Source organism: Dermacentor albipictus, chromosome 4, assembly GCF_038994185.2.
Source record: "Dermacentor albipictus isolate Rhodes 1998 colony chromosome 4, USDA_Dalb.pri_finalv2, whole genome shotgun sequence".
In the NCBI taxonomy this organism is placed as follows: domain Eukaryota; kingdom Metazoa; phylum Arthropoda; class Arachnida; order Ixodida; family Ixodidae; genus Dermacentor; species Dermacentor albipictus.
In genome coordinates this window covers 58,645,110-58,670,915 of record NC_091824.1, presented here as the reverse complement: position 1 = coordinate 58,670,915, position 25,806 = coordinate 58,645,110, and the positions used below count along the sequence as shown (strand labels likewise).

At 44.9% G+C, this 25,806-nt stretch overlaps 1 protein-coding gene and 1 long non-coding RNA gene across 5 annotated transcripts in view; one reads left to right on the top strand and one right to left on the bottom strand.

The window, feature by feature from the left end:
- LOC139059111 (uncharacterized) overlaps positions 1 to 12,249 on the bottom strand; it is a 135,084-nt gene extending 122,835 nt beyond the window's left edge. Inside the window, exons 1-2 of the long non-coding RNA XR_011513924.1 lie at positions 11,975 to 12,249; positions 2,354 to 2,530 (exon numbers count right to left, since the gene is read on the bottom strand). This is a non-coding gene — a long non-coding RNA (uncharacterized lncRNA). The remainder of the gene's footprint in view (positions 1 to 2,353; positions 2,531 to 11,974) is intronic.
- The window catches only part of LOC139059110 (uncharacterized), a 201,710-nt gene that overhangs the window by 142,172 nt on the left and 33,732 nt on the right, over positions 1 to 25,806 (top strand). For 2 of the 4 annotated variants that reach the window (XM_070537014.1, XM_070537016.1), the window contains one exon: positions 7,121 to 7,335. In XM_070537014.1, coding sequence (XP_070393115.1) covers positions 7,121 to 7,335 — 215 coding nt within the window. Of the gene's footprint in view, positions 1 to 7,120; positions 7,354 to 20,696; positions 20,839 to 25,806 lie in introns of those variants that run through there. The other 2 variants (XM_070537015.1, XM_070537017.1) reach the window with 2 other exon arrangements.

Below are 25,806 nucleotides of genomic sequence, written 5' to 3'. Positions count from 1 at the left end.
ATTGTCTAGCGAAACCTGACTCAGATATCACACGCAATAAACAATAGCTCCTCTCACTGGGAACAAAGTAAAAAGTAATTGACCCTGATTACGTTGTTCTGCATAAGTAAGCTTACAACGGTGCTAATTGTGGGAAGGGTTACCATCGGTTAAATTTACCCGCCGTGGTTGGGTAGTGGATATGTTGTTGGACTGCTAACCACGAGGTCGCGGGATCGAATCCGGGCCACGGCGGCCGCATTTCGATGGGGGCGAAATGCGAAAACATCGGTGTACTTAAGATTTAGGTGCACGTTAAAGAACCCCAGGTTATCCGAACTTCCGAAGTCCCCCACTAAAACCTGCCTGATAATCAGATCGTGGTTCTGGCACGTAAAACCTCATATTTAATTTTAAAAATCGTTTAAATTTCTTACAGCCTAATCGGTGGGCTTATGTATCTTGCGTAAAGCGTCAGAAAAGAAAAGAGAGAAAGAAATGCCCACGTCTGCAAACCATAAAACGTGAGTAGTGGCTTTGGGTGTTATCACGTTAATTGCTTAAGCCTTGCCGATGCGTTGTAATGATTCTACTGTGCACGAAATCATCTCGTAAGAGTAGATATGAAATTGTGGTTGAGCAAATGAAAAGGGAGCTGTACGACCAACCCCATCCCAAACCCCGCATGCATAATCCCGACAATGAAAGGGGAGGACACGTAGCCGCAATATGTATGCAAAACAGCACTGTATGCAGTGGTAGCCCACGCAGAACGCATTCCAACAGTACCACGCAAAACCTGCCAAGTGTAGATATGAATACTGATATTTACGTCGTATATTTTGCGTAGCCGTGTTATGCTGTCACAACCGCGCGCACAACATAAGTAAATCCGTTTATGACTCTTTTCTTCTTTGACGTGCACTCGCTATAACACATCGAGGTTTTGATTGTATCATGGATCGGTCTTTCGCAGTAATTGCGTTGGACGAGTGGTAGTTAATGCGAACATGCACATACTCGATATGTTTCGGAAAGTGCTCTAGAGATTCATTCATTATTCGCAATATTTTCTGTGGTCGGAGAAAGCTACCTGCTTTATCCGCAAATTGACAGCCAAATGCACATTTTTTTTAAAGAATATGCACACACAAGCAGAGCAATAGGCAGTAATTAGACCAGGAAGTAAAACAGGATCCTGCCGTAATGAATTACAACACTGTATTTCTACAAATGACGATTTCCTAGAAGAGCACATTTAATAATCGTGCAGTACCGTTTACTTTCTTATTTTTTTTTTTCGTTTTTCGCTCCTACAGATAGTGAGCTTAAAACTGCTCTTAAACAGTTTAAAACGTTGCGCGTACAACAATGTTCTGTATTCTTTCTATCTCCCTCTTTCTCAACGTGCTGCCGTACAACATGCTCTCTTCCTCAACGTGTTACCGTCCCGGAGGTGCCCATCCGATCAATGTGGCACTGCAGCGCGTGCGTTAAGGAAGGAACCAAATAATTTCAATGTGCATGCCATGCCCGCTCCGCATCCGAAGTTTACAGCATACAACTGATAAAAAGAAAAAAACACTCAGAGATGCGCACCCGTGGACATCAAAATGGCGATTGCTTTCAAACTGTCGCTGCGCAACGACGACGACACCGACGTACCGTCGCAGCAATAAAAAATGGCGATCGAGGCCATCATCACTCGTCCCCTGACAATTGAGCGGTTAGTGTCGGCTCCACGCGGGGGCAACGCCGACGGCCCGACCCGCGAGCATCCTGGCGGACAGAAAATATGTGGCCGGACAACAGGATTCGATTCATTGAGCGTTTCGTAAGGGCCGCTTGTATCGAGCCTTGGCCAGTGTTTATATCCGCGGAACTGGCTTATAACCGTGGGAGAGCGAGAGGGTTCGGCGGGGAGGGTAGGCGGAGGAAGCGAGGAGGTCCGAGGGGAAAGAAACATTTTGTAGCAGACGCCGGCAAGCGCGTAGGCTTAAGCGCTGCTCGCGGATATCGAGAGCCGCGATTACGGAAGCGGGCTCGAGCACCGATGAGGTCGCAGGAGCCGAACGGCGGCGTCGGGCCAATGGTCGGCGGGCCACGAGAGCGTGCCTGCAGGGCTGACAGGGATTCGGGCCGGCTGCGCGTCGCGAGAGAACCGTTCGCGGGCCCCGAGCCCCAGCGATATCCAACGGAGGAGTTCGGACTTCCGGGCCTAACGGGGAGTTTCCGTCGCGCGCTGCGAATGCGGGCTCAGGGTTGAAGCTACCGGAAAGGCAAGCGGTCTCACTTCGCGACACGAGCGGTCACGGGTGCGGGCCGTGGAGGCGCGGCGGATAGGAGAAAAGCGACGTGCCCGTCGCGGCCTTACCTTGGCAGCGCAGCCATCTTGCGCGTCGTCAGAGCTCGCAGCGGCGCCACCATCGCCTCCCCGTTTCACGCAGAATCCGGGGTGGACCAGCGTAGCCCGCGTCGCCAGAGGGCGGGGAGGACGGAGGAAGGGGGAGGTGGGTTGGTGGCAAGGAGGACCGGGCAACTTTGAGAGAGCCTGGGGGAGAGAAAGAAAAAAAGGCGATGCGCTGCCGCGAGAGAACAGAGGGGGATCGTAGGAGCCCCTTTCAGGGCGCCACCGCTAGGACTGCGTTTGGCGGCGCTTTACGCCGCAATGAACGCATAAAAAGCGCAAGAAAACTGTTTGAAGCGCCTTGGTCGTGAATAAGTGGTCCGTGGGGGGAATGCTTGTCGCTCGCAGCCTGAGCGCTGTCACGTCTTTTGACTTTTTAGCGCCGCAGAAAGGAGAAGTAAAATTCTTCTATAAGGGACGCCGCGCCAGACAGAGGACGCCTCTAGAAAAAGAGCGCGAAGGCGCCAAGTTGTGAATGATACGATGCGTGCGAGTAGAGACATACAGAGAAGCGCAAAGCCTGCCACTGACAGTCTTACAAAGTATCAAAAATGAGATATATTTGCGGTATTCAGTAGACAAAGACAAAAAGAGCACAAGGAACGTCCAATTTAATTACGAATGCATTATTATAAAAAACTTAGTGCGTTGACCCCATTCTGACTGATCGGTTTTGGTTAAAAAATAAGATATTGGCATGCACAATTAATCCGACCAAGTTTCTTTTCATAATACAAAAATCTGGAATGCACACGCTGAATTCCCACAGTTGGCAACGTATACAAAGTACTACGATCAGAAACTATAGCACCACAGATTACGCAGATTGTTGCAAATTGTTCGCCTGTATAGATATGCTAGGTCTGGATAAGACAGTAACATATATATATATATATATATATATGTATATATATATATATATATATATATATATATATATATATATATATATATATATATATATATATATATATATATATATATATATATATATATATATATATATATATATATATATATATATATATATTGTAAACCCTGGTGACGATCGGTCCACCGATCGAAACTGTTGAAATTAAATACTTCTTGTGTTTACCTTGTAGGACCGCTCAAGTTCTGTACGTTTGAAAGGTAGCCTGAAGAGCACAGAGTACATAGTAGCAAGGAAGAAAGATGTCAATAAAAGCCAGTTCAGCTTCATCACCTCTTCTGAGTCACGTAACAACAGTGAAAGGACAGAGAACATAAAACGGGGAGCACGCGTTATTGAATCGTACCCTTGTTGTAGCAGTGGATTCATCCAACTTCAATAGCCGCGATTTTTAAACAAACGTACTCGATGCGATGACGCTCCGACGTCCCAAGCCATCGGCAGAGATTGTTCAATCCAGGACATTGCCTAAGAGTGGAACTATCTGCGGAATGCGTTTTGTACTCCACACTTATAGCAGATTTCATAGCGGTTGCGAGAAGGCTTCCCGTGCAGGCCGGACGCTTGCCAACAGAAGATGCGCGCCCGTTGGTCTGCGGAATGCCATATTCGGAGTGAGCCGAAGTCTTACGCAGCACACGTGTGCCGAACGAGAAGCCGCAAGGCCAGCGGGTGCCCATTTGCGGCTGCCCGAGTCCTGTAATCACTACGAGCGTGTAATTGCACTTGGAAGAGAGACAGGACAAAGCACTACGAAGGAAAACCACCTCTCGGCAACGAGGAAATACCAAACGTGTCTTCAGTGAGATGCTGTTAACGACACTGACTATTGTGTCCTTCGTATTGTCCGTGTCCTTGAAACAGCATTGTCATCGGCTTAGTATTCCTTTGTTGGCCACGTTTGGCTACGTTACTTTTACAACAAAAAAAGATGGATGAAAAAAATTTGAGAGAACGAATTAATTAGTTTTGTACAGACAGCAATCGGCCATATAGCGAAAGCAGACAGCTAAATTGGTGGCCCCGCCCCTTTATTTGTTTGTTTACAGTGCTTTCATGCAACCGCACGGTGAATAAATTGTCTGCCGAGGTTCGTTGGAAGCGTACTAAGCATACAACAAACTGAAATGTGAAAAGAAATAATGAATATAACATGTAAGTGTAGACACGCCGACATTGTTTATGTTTTTCTGGCGACGCTGCTTCACCTGCTAACCACACACTTTTATGTATCCGAACTGTCTCGAATCTTGTCGCCGAGCAACGTGTCAATATTAGTTTTGCACTTATTATAATGCAGTTTGACAAGTTTGCTGGTGACATCACATTTTAATGTAAAACATGTTTCAAGACAGCAGGGGAAGGAATGGTTCAAACAGTATTCAAGATATGGTCATCAGTCGCCCAGGAATGATTCCCAAAGATGATTTCGTGTGTTGAGAAATTAAATGAGCGCTTGTGATTGGCATATCGTAAGTCACAATAATTTAGTTTTCTACTCAAGAAGCAGGGCGTGTACCTGCCTTCCCATGTGGCAGTTGCGAAGCCTTCGCGTGAATCGTATTTTCGTTAATTTCTCTTGAGCCTTTCTACTCAGCAGTTTCAGGATAAATGTCATTTTATTCGGAAGAAATTGTACGCTTGGCTACGTAACCTTAAAGCGGTACTGAAACAATGAAACCGCTTGACATAGGCTCACGCAGCCGTTACGAGGCATAGCAAGCACTGTACACAAGATACAAAAGATGACATATGTTCAAGAGTTTCAGGAGAGCATAAAAAGTCAAATGGAAAGTATTGTCGAAGCATGTTTAAATATAGTAATCGAACTTCGTATGCAGAAGTGCTTATACTGCGAATATTCTTTGTCCATCTTGGACAACATAAAAAGAACATCATCGTCCAAAGTTAAACAGAGAGCAGTAAAACGAACGTGCCTTGGTAATAAACGTCACCAAAATAACAGTACCAGCAAAGCGCGTACTGATAGCTCTCGTGTTATTGGTGTACCAATATCACTTTGCTTGATAAACTAGGGATACCTCAAAATGGTATTTCAGTACCGCCCTAATTAATAGTTGTTAGCTCGGCTTATCATCAAAGCTTGTATCTCTCTCTCGGGTGTCCTCGGTTTAACGATATCAATATACTGATAAAACATGGGATATCGCTAAATCATATTACAATGCTGCCGTAAGTTGTAGCAGAACGATTTTGGGACTGCCTGGGCACTCACAAAGTAAGGTACCTATCAAGGCATTACGAAAGAATTATCTATCCAGTGTCGGAATGAACACGGTGTTCTTAAAAAGTATGCGGGCTCTTGCTGAATAATTCTGATTCTGATGACATTGTTTGCTTATTTAAAAAATGTAAGCAACTAATCAGCGGATGTCAAGGTCATTATGTTAGCTTTTCGTCAAATGTTCAGTGGACTTAATAGACATGCTGACTATACAACAAAGTTCGATGAACGGTTCCATATTTCTAAGGAAGTGGCGATGCAATCTGCCGTTTCACGTAAAAGAATATGCGATGGGCCCATTGTACGGAGGACATAATATGTTTGAATGCATTCGTAACACGAAAGTATTCAATATTGCAGGTCCTTCTCCTCCGTCTCTGAAGTGTCAGTTGTTCTACTTGAAGCGACAGCGCCACAAATAAACTGCTGATTCATCTAGCGCCAGACCAAGTGTTTCGAAAAAGATGTGCGCCATTAAAAATCTTATTAGTTTACCGATACAGTTCATACTCGTGCATGTAAATTCTTAGATTAAGACGCGCAGTAGGTTTGAGAATGAGGTAGCCTAAGTTCTGAGAAATTCCTTCATCTCGGGTAAAGAATTTTTTCTGTGCTCGTGTTCTGTGTGCGGCTCCTATCTACATTTCTTTTTTAACAGGCACACTGCGGCTCGCGACTCATTCTGTGCGTAACCAAACGTTCGAAGTAGACATACGTCACTACTTGTACGTAGTCGCCGAGTCTTGTTCATTGGAGGAAATTCTTTGTAATGCAGAGAACAGCGTGAAAAGGGGATAACCTCTAAGAAAATAGCTGGCAAAACCAGAACGAGAAGAAGCAAAGTGCGAAAAAGAATTCCTATCGCAAGGACAATGACTCTGTAATATTACCAGTACCAATTTACCCACATGACCACCACGGTGAACGTGCGCGAGCGTATCCACGCCGATCAATATCGTAGAAAAACTTACTTGTTATTCTATACGCCAAGCCACAGTGGAACAACATCGGGATTCGGCGAGGCATGAGTGCGTGTGACTTAATTTTGTTCACGCGTGGCTTCGTGCGGTTTCTTTTAAAAAAAAATTATTTCCCCCTTTCGTGTTCCTGCACTAACATTTGCTTATTTTATTAATAATGCCTCCGCCTCATTGTATGTGCGTGGCGTCCCTTCGCTCAGATTCGGTAACGCCATCTGCTAAAACGTCACTATGTCGATCACCGCGTGACCGCCACAGTGACGCGAGCCTCTACGAAGAATGGCCCCCAACCTCTACCGTAGTTTCTTTACTTCGTGATGTTGCCACATTTGTCACACTGTTCAAACACTTCTGCTCGCGACACAAGTCAGCAGCCAAGCAACGTGCGACGGCCAACCGTTCGCGCGTCTTCTATTTCCTGCGCACCACGTACGGCCATGCAAAGCGACGAGGGGCACAAAACATCGCTATATACGGCCGGCTGCGGCCAACATTAGAAGTCGCGTGCTCCCCACCCTATCCATCTTGCTTCTGCACATTACGCGTCGCCACTGATGCTTGTCGTCGTTGTCTCGCAGGCCTTCTCGCTGCCCGAGGAAGACGGAGCGCAGCGGCGGGACGCGGGCCCGAACGTGGATGGGCGCGCGCGACGAGAGAAGGAAGATGCAACGAGCAGCCACCCGGCCGACACGAGCCGCGGCAATGCTGCACCAGTGTCACCTGCAGCTACGGAAGGATTCCTGCCGCTTTCGCCCCCTCTACCTCGCCGCCTGCCCGGAGCACGGCACTGGACGTGAGCTGCATTCTGATGGTGGGCAGGAGGAAGAGGGCTATAGAAGGCAGGGCGGCCGCCGAACAACGTCGGAGAGGGAGAGGGGAGGGGGAGGGAGCACTGTACCATCGTGCCGTGTCCAAGAGGCACGGCAGGAGGAGGCTTCCCTCCTCTCCCGCGCTCGCAGCCCGAGGCCCCCTTTGGACGGACGGCCGTCCATCTGCCGCTGTCGTACCCTGCTCGAACGGGAGACGCTCTCCGCTCGTGAGTGCCGTGGGGCCCGTGGCACGTTTCGGGCACCGTCGTTCGCGGCATCGCCGCCTCGGACGAGCCCGAAAGCGAGCGGCGTGCCTGCGTCGTGAAGCGCTGGGATGCTCGCCTGCCTTCTTTCTGTCTGTCTGCAGCGGTTTATCCTCGTTTCGTTCTTGGGCTCTGCGGTTGTATAACAGTTTCCTTGTGCCAAAATCTTCGCTACCGCTCGTTTACCCTCTGCTTTTCCCCCGCGAGCTCACCCACTCCAGGTATGGCTCAAAGGTGCACGCGTTTCCTCCTTAAACTTTTTTTTTTCTGCCTACAGTTACTGCGGTGCAATTATGCCACTTCCATTAACCACCCTGTCTTCCTCCCGCTTTGTTTGTTTTGTTTCTTTCTTGGCTGATTTCTCACTCAAGGTAATAGAATATCCGATCATTCTTCTCGAACGGTCTTTTCTGCCTCTGTGTGCTCAGAGCCCGGGTACAAAGTGTTTCAGGATGTCTAACAAAAGCGACGTCCAGCCAGCACTATAGAATAGTGATCGATGGCTGCCACCTTCATGATAAAGCCGTATCGCGTTTTCTGCGTTTATTTTTTCTCCTTTTTCTGGCTTTGGTTTTGAGAGCCACGTGAGAAAACTAAGAATGCAACGTATTGAATTATGTCACGGTGTTGGAAGCCATGAGCTCCTCTCGATTTTTATTACAATATCTAGTGCTCTGTTATTTGTATTCAGTTCATGCTGTGTCCTTTGCTGTAGAACGGCTGGAGCCCGGGGACCGAAGAATTAGCGTACGAGGTCACGCATTGTACCTGTGGTATGCGCATGGCTTCCTGTTTCAGTTTCTTCTTTTCCATTCTCTCAAATATTCATCTAAACATTTCTACCTCACTATATCTATAGATATAGTGAGGTAGTGAGAAGATCTTGTAGAAACTATAGCTTCTACAAAACCCGCTGTACTGCACTCGTTAATTTTCGCTTCATTGACATGCCCAAGCTTACCGAAAAATGCACCGAGAATCCAAACCTCACTTGATGACCGGTAGCGAATTTCTTTGAAAGCCGTCACTCGCTGCTCAATTCTTTTTATGCCTAGGCTTAGGCAGACATCATGCCATCCCATTTCGAATGTGCGAGGTTTAGGCTTCCTCTCCAAGCTAGTCACAACAGCGCAGACAGCCGCTTTTAACCCTTGCAAGCACCAATTATTTCGGTCAATAGGAAAGTTCAGTTCCCCCACATTTCTTGCACCTTCTGAATCACAAGAAAACGTACAGCTGCAGCACAGATTAGTAATTGTTCCATTCTTCAGTGCGTTTTGTCGAGTTGGCAGGTTGTGGACTCATGCGAGAACTCTCTACATGGAGGAACATCAGATACAGAAACTTGAACAATGTCATATCTTGCATGCTTGGAAAGCACTGATACAGCCACTTCTAAAATATGCCTGATGCAAACCGCGAAAAAAAATGTGAAAGAAGTGAACCGGTTGCATTAATGACATGCTGACACCTATAGCAAACAAGTTTTGCTAATGCACACCACAAGTATTATTGAAACTTTCAGCACAGGTCCGGTCGACTTTGCGTCAAGACATAGGCCACACGTTTTATTATCGTTATTTTCGTGGGTACTTTTGCTTTTCGTACGCACTTGTGCGCACGACACCTGGAGGCTTTGTCTGAGATAAAGTGTCGCGCAACACCGGGACATGTACGCTTGAAAGAGTGACAGACGAAATGCGCTGCATGTGTCCTTCTGTCCACGGCCTCATGTCGAGCTACGCTCCATGCCTGTTCAATACGGCTGACAAACAAGCCAATATTGCCAGCCTCGCAGGCAGCCATAGTTATGACCAGTGTTGCCTTTATGTATTTGAAGAGAACGGCAGAAGTTGGTCTCTTCGATTGGAAACCTCAATGTCGGATCACTCACTATCTGAGTACTTCGTGTCGCGTATCCTTGCACCTACGACAAACTACGCAACAGTGATTAAAATTGTATCTCTAGCTTTCAAAGCGAAGCTTTCTTCACCTACTTTCCTGGTTTTCGCGTGGCTGCGTGGCTGGTGTTGGGTCCTAAGGAGAAGTTTAATAGATTTAGCAAAACATATCAAATCAACAGAGGTCCTTAACTTGCGACAGGGGCATGAGACATGAAAAGCCGCTGTCTCGGCGGATGCAGCTCCGGATATATATGCGAAAGGTAGAAGAAACTACCCGTCAAGGGGCTTATATAAATCTTGTATGCTGACCAAGTATGCAGATAATAACTGTATTCATTGTTAGATAAATTTCCTGCATAAAACGTGAAGATGTAATGTCGGCTTACCGGCGTCGCTAAAGCACACCGATTTGTCAATGGAATGGTAAACTGTAGTCAATTGATTCCTTGATTTAATGTATGTCCTTTAATGAACCCCTCAGTATTTGTTATTGTGGTTGTTGCCTCAAAACATGGCTCGTACCCACAGGGGTGATTGGCCACACTGAGACTCAGTATTTGCCACTGGGCTCTTGTCCACTCCTCTAAAATGAGAATGCCCCATTACGCATGATTCCTACATAAAACACGAAAATATAATATCGGCTCACAGTCATCGTTAAGGCACGCCGATCTGTTAATGGAACCGTGAATGATATTAAACTGATTCTTTGATTTACTGCATTTTCCTTTATTAACCACTCAGGGTTTTGGCATTGGTTTCTTGGCCACTTTTCCAGAATGGACATGTCCCACTACACACAATTCCTAAATAAAATATGAAAATATAATGTCGCGCCAGAGATATATTTAAAGCACAGCGATCAGTTAGTAGAACGTTTAATTAATTTCACGAATACATTTACTTACTTTAGTTTGATTTAGCCCTTTTTAACGGGCCACTGGGGTTGTTCGCAATTATTTATTGCCTAGAAGGAAAGTAAATAAAATTACACGCATCCCCGTTAGTTGTAACGCGCTTAATTAACCCCTTTACTAAAGCTTTGGTTCACATAGATTGTGCGTTGGGCCTCCATAATTCTATTTACAAAACAGTAGTCTACTACTGTTCATACTTGCCTTCTCGAGTCCTTTTCCTTTCTTTTCTATTAATTCTTATGCCCATTCCCTCCTTTACAAGTGCACCGTAGCCAACCGCAAATACCCTTTTGTTAACCTGCATGCCATTCTTTTACTTTTATGTTTCTCTTTTTCTAGTACAGGCTCGGATAAATTATAATTTTCTCCACCGCGGTCGGATCTGTATATATACACACTCCATTCGCTTCCCTATCATCACTCTTTCTGTGCTCCCCGCCTTTCCCCAGTGCAGAGAAGCAGGCATAAGTAGGCTAGCTCAGGTCAAGCCTCCCTGATTTTATGCAAATTGAGGAAAGCGCTCTCGACAGAGGAGAGAGAGAGAAAACTTCCTTCAACTCGGCTCCATGTCCGGAGTTTCGGGCAGAGTAGAGAATATCTGGACACCGACCCAAACCAAGTTCAACACTGCAGGCTTTGGGTGCGCTGCTCCGATACTTAGAGACTTGCGGGCTGTGTGACCGACTCTCAAAGTTGTAGCCCGTTGCATCGCAATTGGTCGGGCAAATTTTTTCTCTATATTTTGTAATCTCTTCTCTACTTCTATCACCTTTTATTCCCTTTACCCAATTCCACAGAGCAGGGTAGTCAGCCCTTATTTACACTGGCCACAGCCACTGTCTTTCTCTATCTTATTTCCTCCTCTCCATATCAGAGTTAAATATGATAATGTACATTTAGGTAGCTTTAGCTAGATTAATAGAGCAAGTAGATCAGTTCACTTTACGAACCAAGACTTATACTGCTCTCCCTTTGACACGCTCTCTCCTTTTGTATTACCATTCTTCCCAAGGCTTTATTAACGGGCGATGATACGAAGCGAGGTGCACTGAGCGCCAGCGAATTGTTCCCGCTCGTTTTATGACCTCCCTGCTCGTCACGTTTACAGCACTTTCTGTGCGGTAACGAAGCTGTAAACGTCGTCGTGTTTCTTAACGCATCATCGAGAACTACGTTGGAGACGCCAAGAAAGCACATACACGTAGGGTGTATAAGGTTTGTCGGTGCACTGCTTCGCGTGTTTTCGATTGGGCGGAGGCCACTTCGCTCTGCGCTGTGCCTCGCCAGCAGCAGCATTCCGATCGAACGATTCGCTCGTTCGCGTTGGCAAAAGCGTCGCCGCTTACGGAGGAGATAGCGGCACGAGGGACCGACGAGTACCCCGCATGAAAAGCGCGCCTCCGCGACCTCCGCGTTAATGGACGTGCCAACCGCGCGACACACGTGGCCAGCGAAAGAGAGAAAGAGAGCGAGCGAAAGGAGACGAGCTATAAATGAAAGGATTTTTTTTTCGAGAGAGAAACGAGAAAAGCGACTGACCTCACAGCTGGACGGCGTTCTCGGGGACGTCGACGTCGTGCGCCGGGGTGGGCTCGCCGCGTTCTCCCGACGGCGGTGGCTTTAACCCGGCGTTGGCTGTAACAATGACCTCGAAGGCGTCCGAGTCGGGCGGCTGCAATTGCGGGGGTGGCGACGGCGGCGCGCGCCGGCCGGCCCCATGTCGTCGTCTACGTCTCGACGACGTTTCGTCCTTTGCCAACTCCTTGCGCGCAGTGTCTCCAAGGGTGAAATACCGAAGGCGAGTGTGCTGGTGGCTTTCGGCGGCGACGCGAAGGAGAGAGCGCGCGGGGCTCGCTCGCTCGCTCGCTCCCGGCAAGGAAATAAATATTTGTTCTTTCAGGAAGGCGGGCGGTATTTAGTAAAGCGGAGGAACGCGAAGAACGAGGGGGAGCAGAGCGGGGGTTGCGTGGTGGTGGAAGAGGGAGGGGGAGACGCAAGTGAGGAAAGAAAAGGGAAGGAGGAGACCCGAGGAAGAATAAATGTATAAATACGAAGCCGAAATACAGAATGAAAGAAAAAAAAGATACTATGCGGTGGGAAACGTGGCCAGACCGGACGTGAATTACTTGCAGCATTCACGAAAGACCCGAAGAGCGCGCGCGCAACTAAAAGAAAAAGGAGAAAAATTATATAAGAGTAAAGAAAGAAATTGCAAGAAAACCAATAAATGGCGACAATGTAAAGAAGGTGATAAGCTGTTGAGTTTTCTTATCTCTGCCCGCAGCACGAGTGCGTGCGTGTAACCATACGTATAGTTTAGGAGGTTTTTCTTAGCGACTTTTTTGTTTTTCCTTTCTTTCCTCTTGTATTTTCCGTTGTCGCCGTCGCCGCGCTCGTCTCCACTGGACCGAGAAGCGAGAGGTACCGCGGGTGGATGGGCGAGGGAGGGAGGAAGGGGGGAAGGGTGAATGCAGCCAGTAAGGGGTCGGTGGGGGGAAGCGGGGGGGGAGGTGGCAGGCTGCCATGTATTAAATCTACTAGCGCAGAATGGAACTAGAACAGAGCTTTCGCGTATGCGCGCGCGAATATACATGTACACACAGGGGAAGCGGAAAAGGCTCAAACAAACAACCAGAGCCGCTCGCCGCATCAGGTTATCAAGAAGTTTGGTGGAACTGAGGCATTTCGTTGGCACCGCGGGCCGCGGTGTGACGGCATCGGCAACGTCCGCCGTTCGCGGCAGCCTCGGAGCTCGGAAACCAGAGGGCGAGCACCAGCGCGCACTCTCCGCGCGGAGGGGGTACGTGTGCGCTTATGCGTAATTTATTTCACCGCCGCTGCGGATGGTGTCGCCGGAAATATTGGTATGCATGTATTCAGACCTGGCGAGAGGTTCTCCCCCGATGCGCTTCCCTGATTGCGCCTACGCACCGTCTGGGTCCGAGAGAAGTGGAATAATAATAAAAAAAAATACACGTATGTAGAAGGCGAAACTAGACGAAACGACGAGAAACTCCGTGGCGCGCCGTTCTAGCCGAGAAGCGCTGGAAAACTGGCTTTCCTTCCTTTCTTTTTTCCTGGCCGACTGGACAAACTCACCGCGCCGAACTCTCTGTGTAGCTGACCACGCTTTGTTTGGCTTCTTGCACTTTCGTGCGCGAATACGTCGTCTCGTCCGTCATTAGCAGCCAACGGTCACGCGAGTGGCGAAGGGTACAGTGGGAGTTGCCCACACGGTCGGAGTATAACGTTAGTTCGCCGTGCGAACTCGGAGGGCACGTTGACTTTTTTTTCGATGGTATATACGTGCGGTTTCACGAAAAGATGTAGGTGCTAGTAACCGATAGAAGGAAAAAAAAAATAACAGCGCGCAAACGCGACAAGAAAGAAGACACGAACGCAGCAGGTTCTGTTTTCTTTTCCCGTACTCACGCTGTTCTTCCCTTCTTCTTCTTTTTTTAATTTCATGATCGCCGCTCACCAACTAGCTCACCTTTGCATTCTGCTTCAGTGACCCGTACGTTTATACAAAGTACGATAACGAACAGCCGCGCGCAGGTTTACCAGTTCTTTGGAAGTTATAGTTAAAGTCGTCCAACAGCGCGTGTTGAAAAGTGTGTGTTGTGCTTAGGTTTACTGGAATAGACGACAGAATGAGCAGAGGCGAACATTTTCCACGTGTGATTGTGACCAAGAGAGACTGAACGCAAATTTGTTTTTTTTTGGTCGCATTTGGGTGGGCCGCGATCGGGACGAAGCGTTTCAAAGAAAGTGAAACAAACGAGTGACCAATGTTCTGCAACGCGACTTGAATGAATGAATGAATGAATGAATGAATGAATGAATGAATGAATGAATGAATGAATGAATGAATGAATGAATGAATGAATGAATGAATGAATGAATGAATTTTACAACTAGCTAAGCATCACTATATTATGAATGCTGGAGTGTATTGCAAATGCGTGAAAGAAAGCAAGAAATGGCCATGCGCGACGCTTTCCTTACATGTTTCGACAATCTCAGGGACCCACAATATGGTATTACAAAAATATGACAGAATTATCCGTTCATTGTGACGCACTCTGCATACAAGTGGCCTAGCCAGTTTCTGTCAAACACAACCATATACTTTCACCGCTGACGCACGTGTCATACTTCGTGGAATACGCTAATAAAGTACGACGGTGCCTATAGAAACTTGGTTAAAACCACATACGAGTGTTTTTAGCTGCTGCTTACTCGCAACTAACAAATCTAGTTAGCGGTACGACACGAGGTTGGCCTCTTATTTTTGATTCACGTCGTGACTCGCCAACGCTGCGCATCCCCCTCTTCGCGGTTCTGTAACGTGTTGTTGCTGTTGATGACGACGTTTAGTCTGGTACTGTACTTTATTACTAGTTTATCTTCTTCTTCTTCTACTTCTTATTATTATATATATATATATATATATATATATATATATATATATATATATATATATATATATATATATATATATATATATTACTATATATATATATTATATTACTATATATATTACTATATATATATTACTGGCCCGCTACTCTTTGTGGAGGTCATATGATGATGATGATATATATATATATATATATCATCATCATCATCATCATCATCATATGACCTCCACAAAGAGTGGCGGGCCAGTAATTGTAAACGGACACCACGCTCACCCGCTTTAAGAGCAGAGAAGTTTCTGCTGGAACAACCATGGCAGTTCTCGCAATTCCGCCTCCGTTTAATTTCAGATATAGTATACGCAATAACGTTTAATCGTGTTCATTATTTTGTCCCTGTTTCCGCATTTCTATCTCTCTTAACGTTGCGCGCAACATTTCTCATTCCTTAGCTTCAATTAAAGGTTTCTAGCTTTCGTCTGAATTTCTGCCTCTCGGAGAGATATTTACCGGCAGAATGCATTCATTGTATATTTTCCTCGTCAAGGATTTTCAGAGGGCGCTCTCATTAAAGTGTAATCATACATTGACGTAAACTGACACTCCCTCTACTGTGGTCAGCCACCAGCCACTGTGGCTAAATGGCATGTATTAAATGAAATGCTGTTACATTACGTTGCATGCATTACTTTCTGCTGTTGACCATGAGGTCATGGGCTATAGACTACTGGCTGCGGCAGCGCCGTTTCCGCGGGGACGACATACAAACACATTCTTGGATTAGGTGCACAGTAAAGAACCCTAGCCGGTCAGAATTGATCCTGAACCTTAGATTGCGGCGCCTCCAATAGATCCAGTGTATGCCTTTAGGACGTCCAAACCAACGAATCAACCATTTCGACCAGCCACGGGAACCTCTTGAGTCTTTCAGTATTTCGTTCTTGGCTTCAGGTTTTTACCTCGCTGAGAAAATGCCTTGGTATCTGTGATTGGCTAGCCCCTACAGAGCTTTAAAAAAAGGGATCCTTTCAACCATCACAGCATGTTTTTGCTATCCCTATATTCTCACGTGCCTGTGGAAAAGCCAAGACTACGACTACGATCAGAGTAAGGAGGACCAGCACTGGGCTCGGAGAAGTACTTGTATTTGTGACAGCTTGTTAGCAGTAAAATGTATTCGTTTTTACGTGCTTCCGGTTACTTCTGTTAGGTACCAGCGACTACGGGGTTTTTAATTCAACGCACTCTTTTTTTATCTTCGTGCTGTCTGAGTTCCAGCCAGTCCCCTATTGAACGACCACGTACCGTTAGATAAGGAACATCAGCAACAGTAATTAGTAAATTGGGTAGCTTACTTCTCGTAATGATATTTGAAACTGTTACATTTGACGCTGTCGATAGGGGGCATTGAAGTTGTATTGGCGACGAGAGTGTATCGGCGTTGTGGCCATGCAAGTAGCATATAAGTAAGTAGTAGTGAAATTGTGCATCTTCTAGAGCAAGCGGGCTCGCCCGTGAAACGTCACTAATCCTTCAGTTCCATGGAGACACTGCAGAATTGACAGAAGAGACCGTGACAAAGGTATTGAACCACGACGTGACGCGTTCAAAGCGCACGAGTCAACAAGCAAACATTTAGTGCTGGGTGATTTGGGCAAGGAGCCTGCGTCAACGAACATTAAGGTACAGTTTTATAAATATGCGTGTGTAAAGAGCTCCAGGGCGTCTGCACAGAAATTGAATTTCTGACAAACAAGCACCTTATCGGCCAAGGCAAGAATATGTCCGCCAAGAGTTAAAATCATCCACCTTCTTTTTCCTTGTTACAAGGAAAACATAGGAGGTTTGGCCGGTTTGGCTAAAATAAATGCTGTCTAAAAAACAAAGTGAAAGAATAACAAAATAACAAAACACTTTCAAAAGTATATAAGGAAATAACAATGCACTAACACAGCAAGTCTATGGACCACAGAGAAAGCCGAAAAAAGAAAAAAAAGTTAGGAGAGCACAAGAATTCGTAGTTGTTTCAAGACGTTTTTCTTAAGTTCTTCAAACATTATTTTTATCCGCTTCCACATGACAATTTTACCAGTTTTTGTAATAGCAACATCTTCCTAATACCATCCAAATTTTACCCAATCCCCCGCCGTGGGTACGCGCCATCGAAGAAGGATATCCAATCCTATCCAATCCAATACAAGAATTCTTCAAGAGCTGAAGAGAGCCCCGTCGGTGGTGTGGTCCATTATCGGGGGGGTGGGGGGGGGGATAGGGGCGGTATTATACTGTTCGTTTCGTGCTTTCATTTTTTTTTTTACTTGCATATCGTTTCTCTTTTTTTTTTCACTTTTCCATTTAGCGTGTCAGCTCCCGGTCAAAGGCATTCCCCTTGGTAAGCTTCTATCCCTGCCTGAGAGTTGCCGGTAGTTAGTTAGTAAAATTTTATTGAGCTCTAGTAATTGTGTTCTTCTGCGGCTTGGGCCGATAGACACTTTAGCGCAGTGACAACAATAATGTCCCTGTGCCCTAGTGGCTATCTTATTTTCTTGAAGCGCAAACTGAACAAGTACCGACTGATGGGGAGATTCATGCAGATGAAGAACCCGAAAACCACTCACGTGGAGCTTCGGAAGGCTATTTCTTCATTCCAGAAGATCACCGAGGTCCGTAAATTTGGTACCGGTGGTATTCTGTGCCGTTTGTCAGACCAGGAGTGTGGTCAAGACCTCCTCAATTGTTGAGAGTTTGACAGGAATCCGGTGACTCCGTTTATTCCAGCCCACCTTGCTTGCTCGGAAGGTTTAGTTCGCGGGGTAGACGTGAGCCTGGGCCCCTCAGGCGTATTAGACTTGTTCTCCGTCGCGGTGCTGTTTCTGTATACCGGTGTAGCCGAATGATTGAGAACAAGAAGTCACCTATGGAATCGGTGATTCTTACATTCGCGGGAACAGTCGGTCCATCTCAAATCAAGGCATGGCCTCTGATATATAGAGTAAAAGCACTTTCTCAATGACCACTGCACTGCTTGAAATGTTGGCGTTACGAGCACAACATCAAAGGCTGCAGGTCAATAGCCCAATGCCGGCTTTGTGGAGAAAATCATGACATCGCAGACTGTAAATCACAGGAAGTGAAATGTTGTCTGTGTGATGAAGCTCACGCAGCAGACTATTCGAATTGCTCTGTGAAGGACCGAGAATTAAGACTACTCGAAGTGGCGGAACGCAGGCTATGCTCGCGTAGGGAAGCAGTTACAGGTTGGGAGGAAGAGCCCAGGGCTATGCAGACGTAACAGCTCGTCACACCGCCGGCCTAGATGTTTCTGAATCCAAGGCCATAGCAGTCGCAGTAGAGAAAGCTACAGAAAAGGCTATGGAACGTCTTGTGACAACAATTTTTAATGTCCTTGGCACAAATTCTGTCTAATCAGTTGGCAGAGTTCATTAGTGCTGCCTCTACCCAGGTTCATGCATCCCATGTTTCTAATGTTCTAAATTTAGCTCAAAAGCAAACATCGTCACCCAATTCGTTAGCTGACTTTCCTTGTGTAGGACCTTCTACTCATGTAGAGCAGACGGTACCAGAACCACTAATGGACAATCATGAAGTGTTCCATGATATAGATAGATAACTTAAGAGTCTGAAGCGCACCAGATTTTCTTCCCCCCAAATTTCCCGTAAGTCAAAAGCTAAAAAAAAATGTAAAAGAGGACCTCTCCAAGAAGGAATTTTTGAAAGAGTATTTTGCGTCAGGCTGTTTCCGCTGCCGTTCTATCTTCAACATCGGCTCCCTAAAGGTACTGCAGTAGAATTGCCATTCGATTATTTCTGCTACTACAGATTTATCATATATTTCTTCTCACTTTTACCCAAGCATAATTGTCTTACAAGAAACCTAGCTTTCTAATGGTCAAAAGCTTTTTCTAAAAGATTACCGATCATTTCGTTTGGATCGACCTGCCAGATGTGGTGGCGTGGCTTTCTTGATTTCAATTAAATTTAGTCACAAGGCCACGATTTCGTATCATTGTATGTCTACTTAATGCGAAATTTCAGCATAAGACATAACACTCCCAGACTGCTCCACTTTTACCTTAGTTAACTTACATTTTCCAACAGAAGCGCAGGATACCCGATCTCTAGATAGCGCATTAGCTTCCTACAGAAAAGCCATAGTATGCGCAGGTGACTTTATTTCTCACCATGTGTCTTGGGGTTTTAAAACCAATTTAGGTGGAAAACGCTTGTGGGACTGGACTCTCGATAATAATCTATCCTGTTTAAATTCAAAATTTGCTGCGTTTATTCGCGGCCAGCCTCAATCTGCCATAAATCTCAATTTTTGCAGCTCGTCTCTAACTATATCCTTGTGGAATACTATAGACTGCGCTACAAACAGCGATCGTCATTCTATTATATTTCCCTGTGATTTCTTGTGATACCACATTTGTAGACGACGACAAATTTCAAAAAGACGAAGTCTGCGGTGGTTTCCCGTACGGATACGTAAGAGAATATTAGAGCTATGAGCCTCTGGGCAGTTTTAAAACGTTCCTTAAAAAATGCAGCATTTAAATTAACCTCCGACACAGGCAAATCTGTCAGTCCGTGGTAGAATTCCGAATGCACGCGTACCCACCGAAAACAGGAAACTGCCTTTGTAAACCTCTTTGTAATCAATATCCAAACAATTGGAGTGACTACCAATTTATTGGTGCATCTTTCAAGCGCACGGTAGCTAAAGCCAAAGATGAGTTTGCTATGAATAAATCCACTCGTCTATCTAAATCTCATAACAAAAAGCCCTCTTCCGATTTTCACGCTCTCGAAAGATGATTCAGATTGCAGTAAATACTATCTCTTTTGTCCTTTCGAAGCGTGAATTGTGCGTATTATTGGAAAATATTGGGAAGGGACTAGAAAACAGATTCCCTTCAATAGTTCCACCGTACCTATTGAAACCATTACGGCTAGAGGAATTTAGGGAAGTCACATTACAAGAACTTGCGAATGCTGTTCGCTCTCTGCCTTCTTCAGCGCCAGATCCAAGTGGAGTTACCACAGCCGTGATGAAAATTCTGTATGAATTATCCCCGCAAGAAATTTTGAATTTGCTAAATTACTCTGTAAAATATAGCTGGATACCTTCAGGATGGAAAATTGCTAAGGTTATTCCGATAGTTAAAGAATAGAGAGGTAGATATAATCCAGATAATAGTAGACCCAGTTCTCTCACATAGCATTTGGTTAAACTAATAGAAAGACTTTTTAATGCCCGAAGGGCAACCTACATTTCTGAAAACTTAATACATAGCCCCAATCAAGTAGGCTTCAAATTTGGGTGCTCGACATGGTGTATACATGTAGACATTTAGAGTCGCATACAACTTGCTCGTCGCCGAGTAGACTATTCAGCGTTACTGACCCTAGATATAGCTAAATCTTATGATTCTGTGGAGCATGACGTACTGGTAAAGCAACTAGAGAATTACAGGTTTCCGAAATACATCACGGCATGGGTTTCAGAATTTTTAAGGGAAAGAGAATTCTACTGCTTCAAAGCGGATGTCCATCGTCCAGGTATACGCGAAAACGCGGGATATCACAAGGGTCAGTGTTATCTCCTGTATTGTTTCATATATTTTTAAGCTCCATTCCTTTGCTCCAGGACATTCAGGTATATGTTTACGCCGATGGCATCGCATTTGTTGCATCGAATGATGATCTACATTTACTTTATCAATCGCTACAAAATTATTTATGTGCTCTTCAAACTTGGATAGAGAACATACATATGGCTCTGAACGTCACTAAAAGTGCACTTTTTTTCTTCCCTTTAGATGTTCCCGTTCACATTCCACTCATGTAACGTCAAGAGTTCCTTCCCCATGTGGATCCTCTTTAATACCTGGGAATCACGTATGATGGGACGCCAAAGTGGAGAAGCCACATTGAAGAAGTCGTGTCTGAGGGAACTCGTTCCGTGGGATGGTTGCGTAAGATCAGTAACCGACTATATGGGTTGCGAATACATACATTAATTATGATGTATAAAATGTATGTCCAAGCCATCATGGAATTTGGGTGTGTATTATTTTCTGGTAGCCCAGCTTATAAAATGCAGCCTCTGGTTTTATTAGAAAGGGAAGCTCTGCTATTGCGCCTTGGACTCCCTAAGTATGTTGCAAGCACCGTTCTGTACATGAAAGCGCGAATACTATGTTTAAAAAGTAGATTCAGGATCACACAGTCCAAACGTACCTAAAAATGCACGATTCTCTTGAAAGAAAATCAACGTATGTTTTCATTAATTAAGCAAGTTAATTTCTCAATAATCATTGGCCGCGACTACGCACACCTCAGATTGTATTTGCACAGGCACCGCTAAAACCACTCAATGTGCAAATTCAACGTATTAAACCTACAGGTCAATCGAAAGTAAGCCTCCAGATAGAATTTGACGATATTTCCTCCTCAAATACTAAACTAATGCCATACCAATATTTAAATGACCAATTACTAGATAGCGTTTCTCAGAGGGAGATATGCAATATAATAGCCACTGATGCTTGACTATCTGAGGAGAAAGCTGGCGTAGGCATTTTCTCCCTTTCTCTCTGTTGGCCTTTTGCTATAGGCCTTCCAGATTTCACGCCTATTTTCATTGCAGAATTATTGGCTATAGTTCTAGCGCTGCACAAAATTCCCGCTAATCAATCGCCAGCTGTCGTAGTTACAGCATCTATCGGTATGCGTGTCGCTTTCCACGGAAACGAATACAGTTATCTTATGTACGTTTCAAAATTTAGTCCCTACAACTTTATAAAAAAATAATTTGCTTTGGGTTCTTGCCACTGCGGTTTATACTTAAATGAAATGGCAGATTTGTTAGCCAGAACGTTTTTAAGTGGATCTTTGATTCCTGTTTTACCGGATACAGCTTACATCACTACATCGAGATACAGAAAATTTTGTATGCAGAATGATTTAAGTAAATTATCGCTGATACATTCTCCAGATTTTCAGCATATCGGATTTTGCTGGAATAAACAATGGTGCCCTTTCGGCAAATGGAAGTTACATGCACCAGACTACGCTGACGCATCCCACAATTGAATTTTTATTTACATAGAGCTGGTCTGACGATGACCCCTCTATGTCGCAAACGTAAGGAAATTGAATCAATAGACCACTACTTTTTATCATGTAGACAATATCCACGCCAGAGTAAGAAATTACTCGAAGCTCCAGTCTGCAAAAGTGGATTAGGATTGTGTATACCAGTATTATTATCGTTTGGGGCTTCGACACTAAGCTAGAGTCACAGAGACGTTTGTTGCGCAGTATTTGATTATTTAATTGAAACAAAAGTATTGCCCTCCTAACTATTGTATCATTATTTTAGATATGAAATCTGCACTCATTTACCCCTAATTGGTTTGTTTACATATTTATTAACATTAATTTCTTCCTGACTGTGGCCTCTTTTAACATTCTCAATTCAGTTAGTCTGACTGCTCGCTCGAATACTAGTCTTGTTATTGCTTCATCTCCTTTCTTGTATTTCTTTTACTTTGCGTTTATCGTCTTCCAAGAATTTCCTTTAGCTACCTCCTGCCGCCCGATTCTTGGCCTATTCCCCTTAGTGGGTGCGAGCCACGACAGAGGATCATCATCATCATCATCATCATAATCATCACCACCACCATCACCATCACCACCACCACCACCACCAACAACAACAACAACAACAAAAAGCATAAGCATGTCACAGGAACATAGATCAAAATAAAAACGCATGTAGACTACTCTTCACAAAGACTTTATCGCTACTGTCTCCGGGAGTATCTCGTACAGCCTTAAAAGTTAATCTTTGTTGGGGCACGACCAGCGCCCAATCACTTTTTTCTCAGGGAAAGAGCGCTTATCTGATGTGTTCAGACGAGTGCGAAGTACATCCCGCTACTGATCATGTTGTCCGGCTCTCGATGAGACAGCGCTCAAAAGAAGCTCATGTGCCTCAGCGAGGGAACTCTGATGATGACCGGAAATAGAATAGCTATATAATCTCAAACGCCATTTCTTGCTGCGCAAATCTTTTGTGTTGTCGCGCACAATGTGCTAATTTGAACTTTATGTGAACTCTGCGTTACCGCTTTTGTACCCTTATTTAAATTTTATGTTGATATTTGATCTCGGTTGTGTGCTTATTGTAGCTGGTCTTTCTTTGTTATGCACTGTTCCCGTCTTCTTTGTTTGATTGAGCGGGCCATTTTTTGATATCTATTGTTCGCCTAGGAAAGAAGGAGCCTACAGCAGGCATCACCCAGGATGCCAACCTCTCCTGCACACATATGTGTTAACAATAATAAAAAAAGAATAGGTGTAGTTGCGCGGTTCACATTACTCTCTAAAATGACCCCAAGCGCACGATATGTGTAGCCACTGCTGAAAGGGGAGTATGTAATTCTCGTGAGCGATAACCTTCTACGCGTCGACGACTGTCCCGAGTGAAATTGGAAGCAATACGGCACGCGTTTTACAATATTATCGCATCTGGCTTTACAGCTGGCGCGCATTTTATGTGTTGTGCTTGTAAATATCGAATTACTCCCACTACCAGATGAAGTCCCTTGACTTAAAAAAATAAGCCACAGTTTTTGTCAGACTTTCGTGCTGAATGGATAAAAGAAAGAAGTTATAAAGGTTTTGTTGTAGATTAGGTGTTGATATGGTCTCATTCTGAGTGTTAGGGCATGAAAGACCTAGTGCTTGCTTTAACATAAACAAAACTGAAATAATGACACGTTAAGAAAAGACGATTAATATTAATAATCTTCTAGGGTCACGGCAAATCACGACGTTACGAGTTGAGGAGCGGGGGTGGAGAGTAAAACTTTATTTCCGAAATTCCGGTACTGGTTCTCCCACTTTGTTCCAGTTGTCGCCGTTACCAGCTCGGTAACGGCTTCTGCGGGCTTGGAAGAGGATTCCGCCAGTCGGTACTCAAGGTGTCGCATCCATATAGAAGTGTGCAAGTCCTCGCCTGGAGAGCCATGGCGTAGACGAAGATGGGTATATGTATCAAAAAAGAAAATCAAAGAAGAAAATCCGAGAGGTATGTGATTAGAAAAGCATCCAACGCGCAAGGTTTCTATGGACTGTGTAGGATCCCAAGGTTGGTCGGATAACTGATTACGACTTGTTAAATCCCTTATGTGCCCCTGGTAGTACTAGTTCAATAGGGACAAAAATCAAGCCCGAATATTTTTTTGTAAAGCAGTCTGTTTGGAAGAAAATCTATCTAGTCTTTTTTTTTTGCCCTGGTACATGGGCTAGCTGTTCAAATAGAGGGGAAGGGGTTAAATATAGAGTAATAAGGAGTGTACTGGTTTGGGCTAGTTGGCAATAACTCATGATAAATGCTTTTTGTGCGCCGCTTGAACAAGGACATTGCACTTGTGTCTGCCGTTTCCTGGTCCTCGTTCAAGTGGTGCACAAATAGCATTTATCAAGAGTAATGAGGCGTGGGACAGGACGAAAAAGCGGATACGAAGATGCACTTCTAGATGTACCAACGGGACAAAATTGGCATTCTTTTGCATGGAAAGGGGGTTTCTCGCCACGCAGTGGATATAGAAAAAAAAAGGGCGGCGGCTGCTGCTGCCTATGAAGGTGATGATGAGGGTGATTACAATGATAACCTTGTTGATGTACTACCGATATTTTTTGCGTTCGGTGCATTCCAATATCTTTTGAATTGCACAACTAATTTCGTTCTCGAAACAGTTTCTTTGTAATTTACTTGCTCACGAGTTTTTACACAATGGTGTTTCGAGTAGCACTTGCGTAACGATCCGCCACCTCTCTTGTCAGGAAAGTAATAATTACTACATACGTATAAATGCTAGCCTGACAAGGTCGTTTTAAATGTACTAATAAAAAAAGCTAATGCTGCAAGAGTTAGCCTAATTTCAGCTAAAGGCACCATCCGACTCGCAGTATATTGTTTCCCATTTCATGAAGGCATGAAGTTTGGTGGTGCCCAGAACACCCCCAAATTACTACATAAGAAGGAGGTAGGTGTGTCACGGGACATAAGTAGAAGTCAAGACACCATAGTTAAAAATTAAAAAAAAAAACTACTCACAAGCGAGCAAACTGTAAAAGGATCAGTTTATAGAATCAAGTTAGTGTGGACTACAAAAGTTGCGCAAAACAGTGAGTGCTGCTTGTGGCAGATATGTGAAGAATCACCAGCAGCTGAGCAAAATTCACCTTGTTTAATTCACGTAGTGACATCTTTCGCGCTCAAGCTTAAGCGTAATTAACAAATGCGTGCACGGCATTATTCGCAGAGAAAACAGCAGAAACGGCAGTCCCGAGCCGAATTTCGACAAATTACTGTCACGGAACCACTTTTTGTTTGCTCATTCCCTTCGCAGCGCGCCAAATTGTCGTTTCCAGGACCGATCTCCGCGCACAGCAATAACGACGGCCACCTAAATATAGAACCTGTCATATAGTCCTGTCTCTGGCGAACGGATGACCATAAATCTACCGTCCGTTCTCATTACGGCAGCAAACGACATAAAAAAAAAATATCCTTGCGATGACGAGCACACGAAATGGGATCTGGGTTAACGATCACACCAGGAGATGAACAACGTTGCTGATTGATTTCACCGAAAGATGCGTGACAACCTGGTCGCCTGTCAACGTGAGGCGAACTCCAGAATCCATGTGTGACGACAGCGCCTGGTTACCTTTTGCTTTATTATTAACTTTTTTTTTGACCGGGACATACTCGACAGACATATCATGTAGGGTATTCCGACTGCACTCGTTACATCGCGTATGTTTAGAAAATGAGGATTGCGGCACGATTTTAACTTCGTTAGCTTGCAACAATTTTGTACGCTCAGAAAATAAAACCGAGTTTTGTTCTTG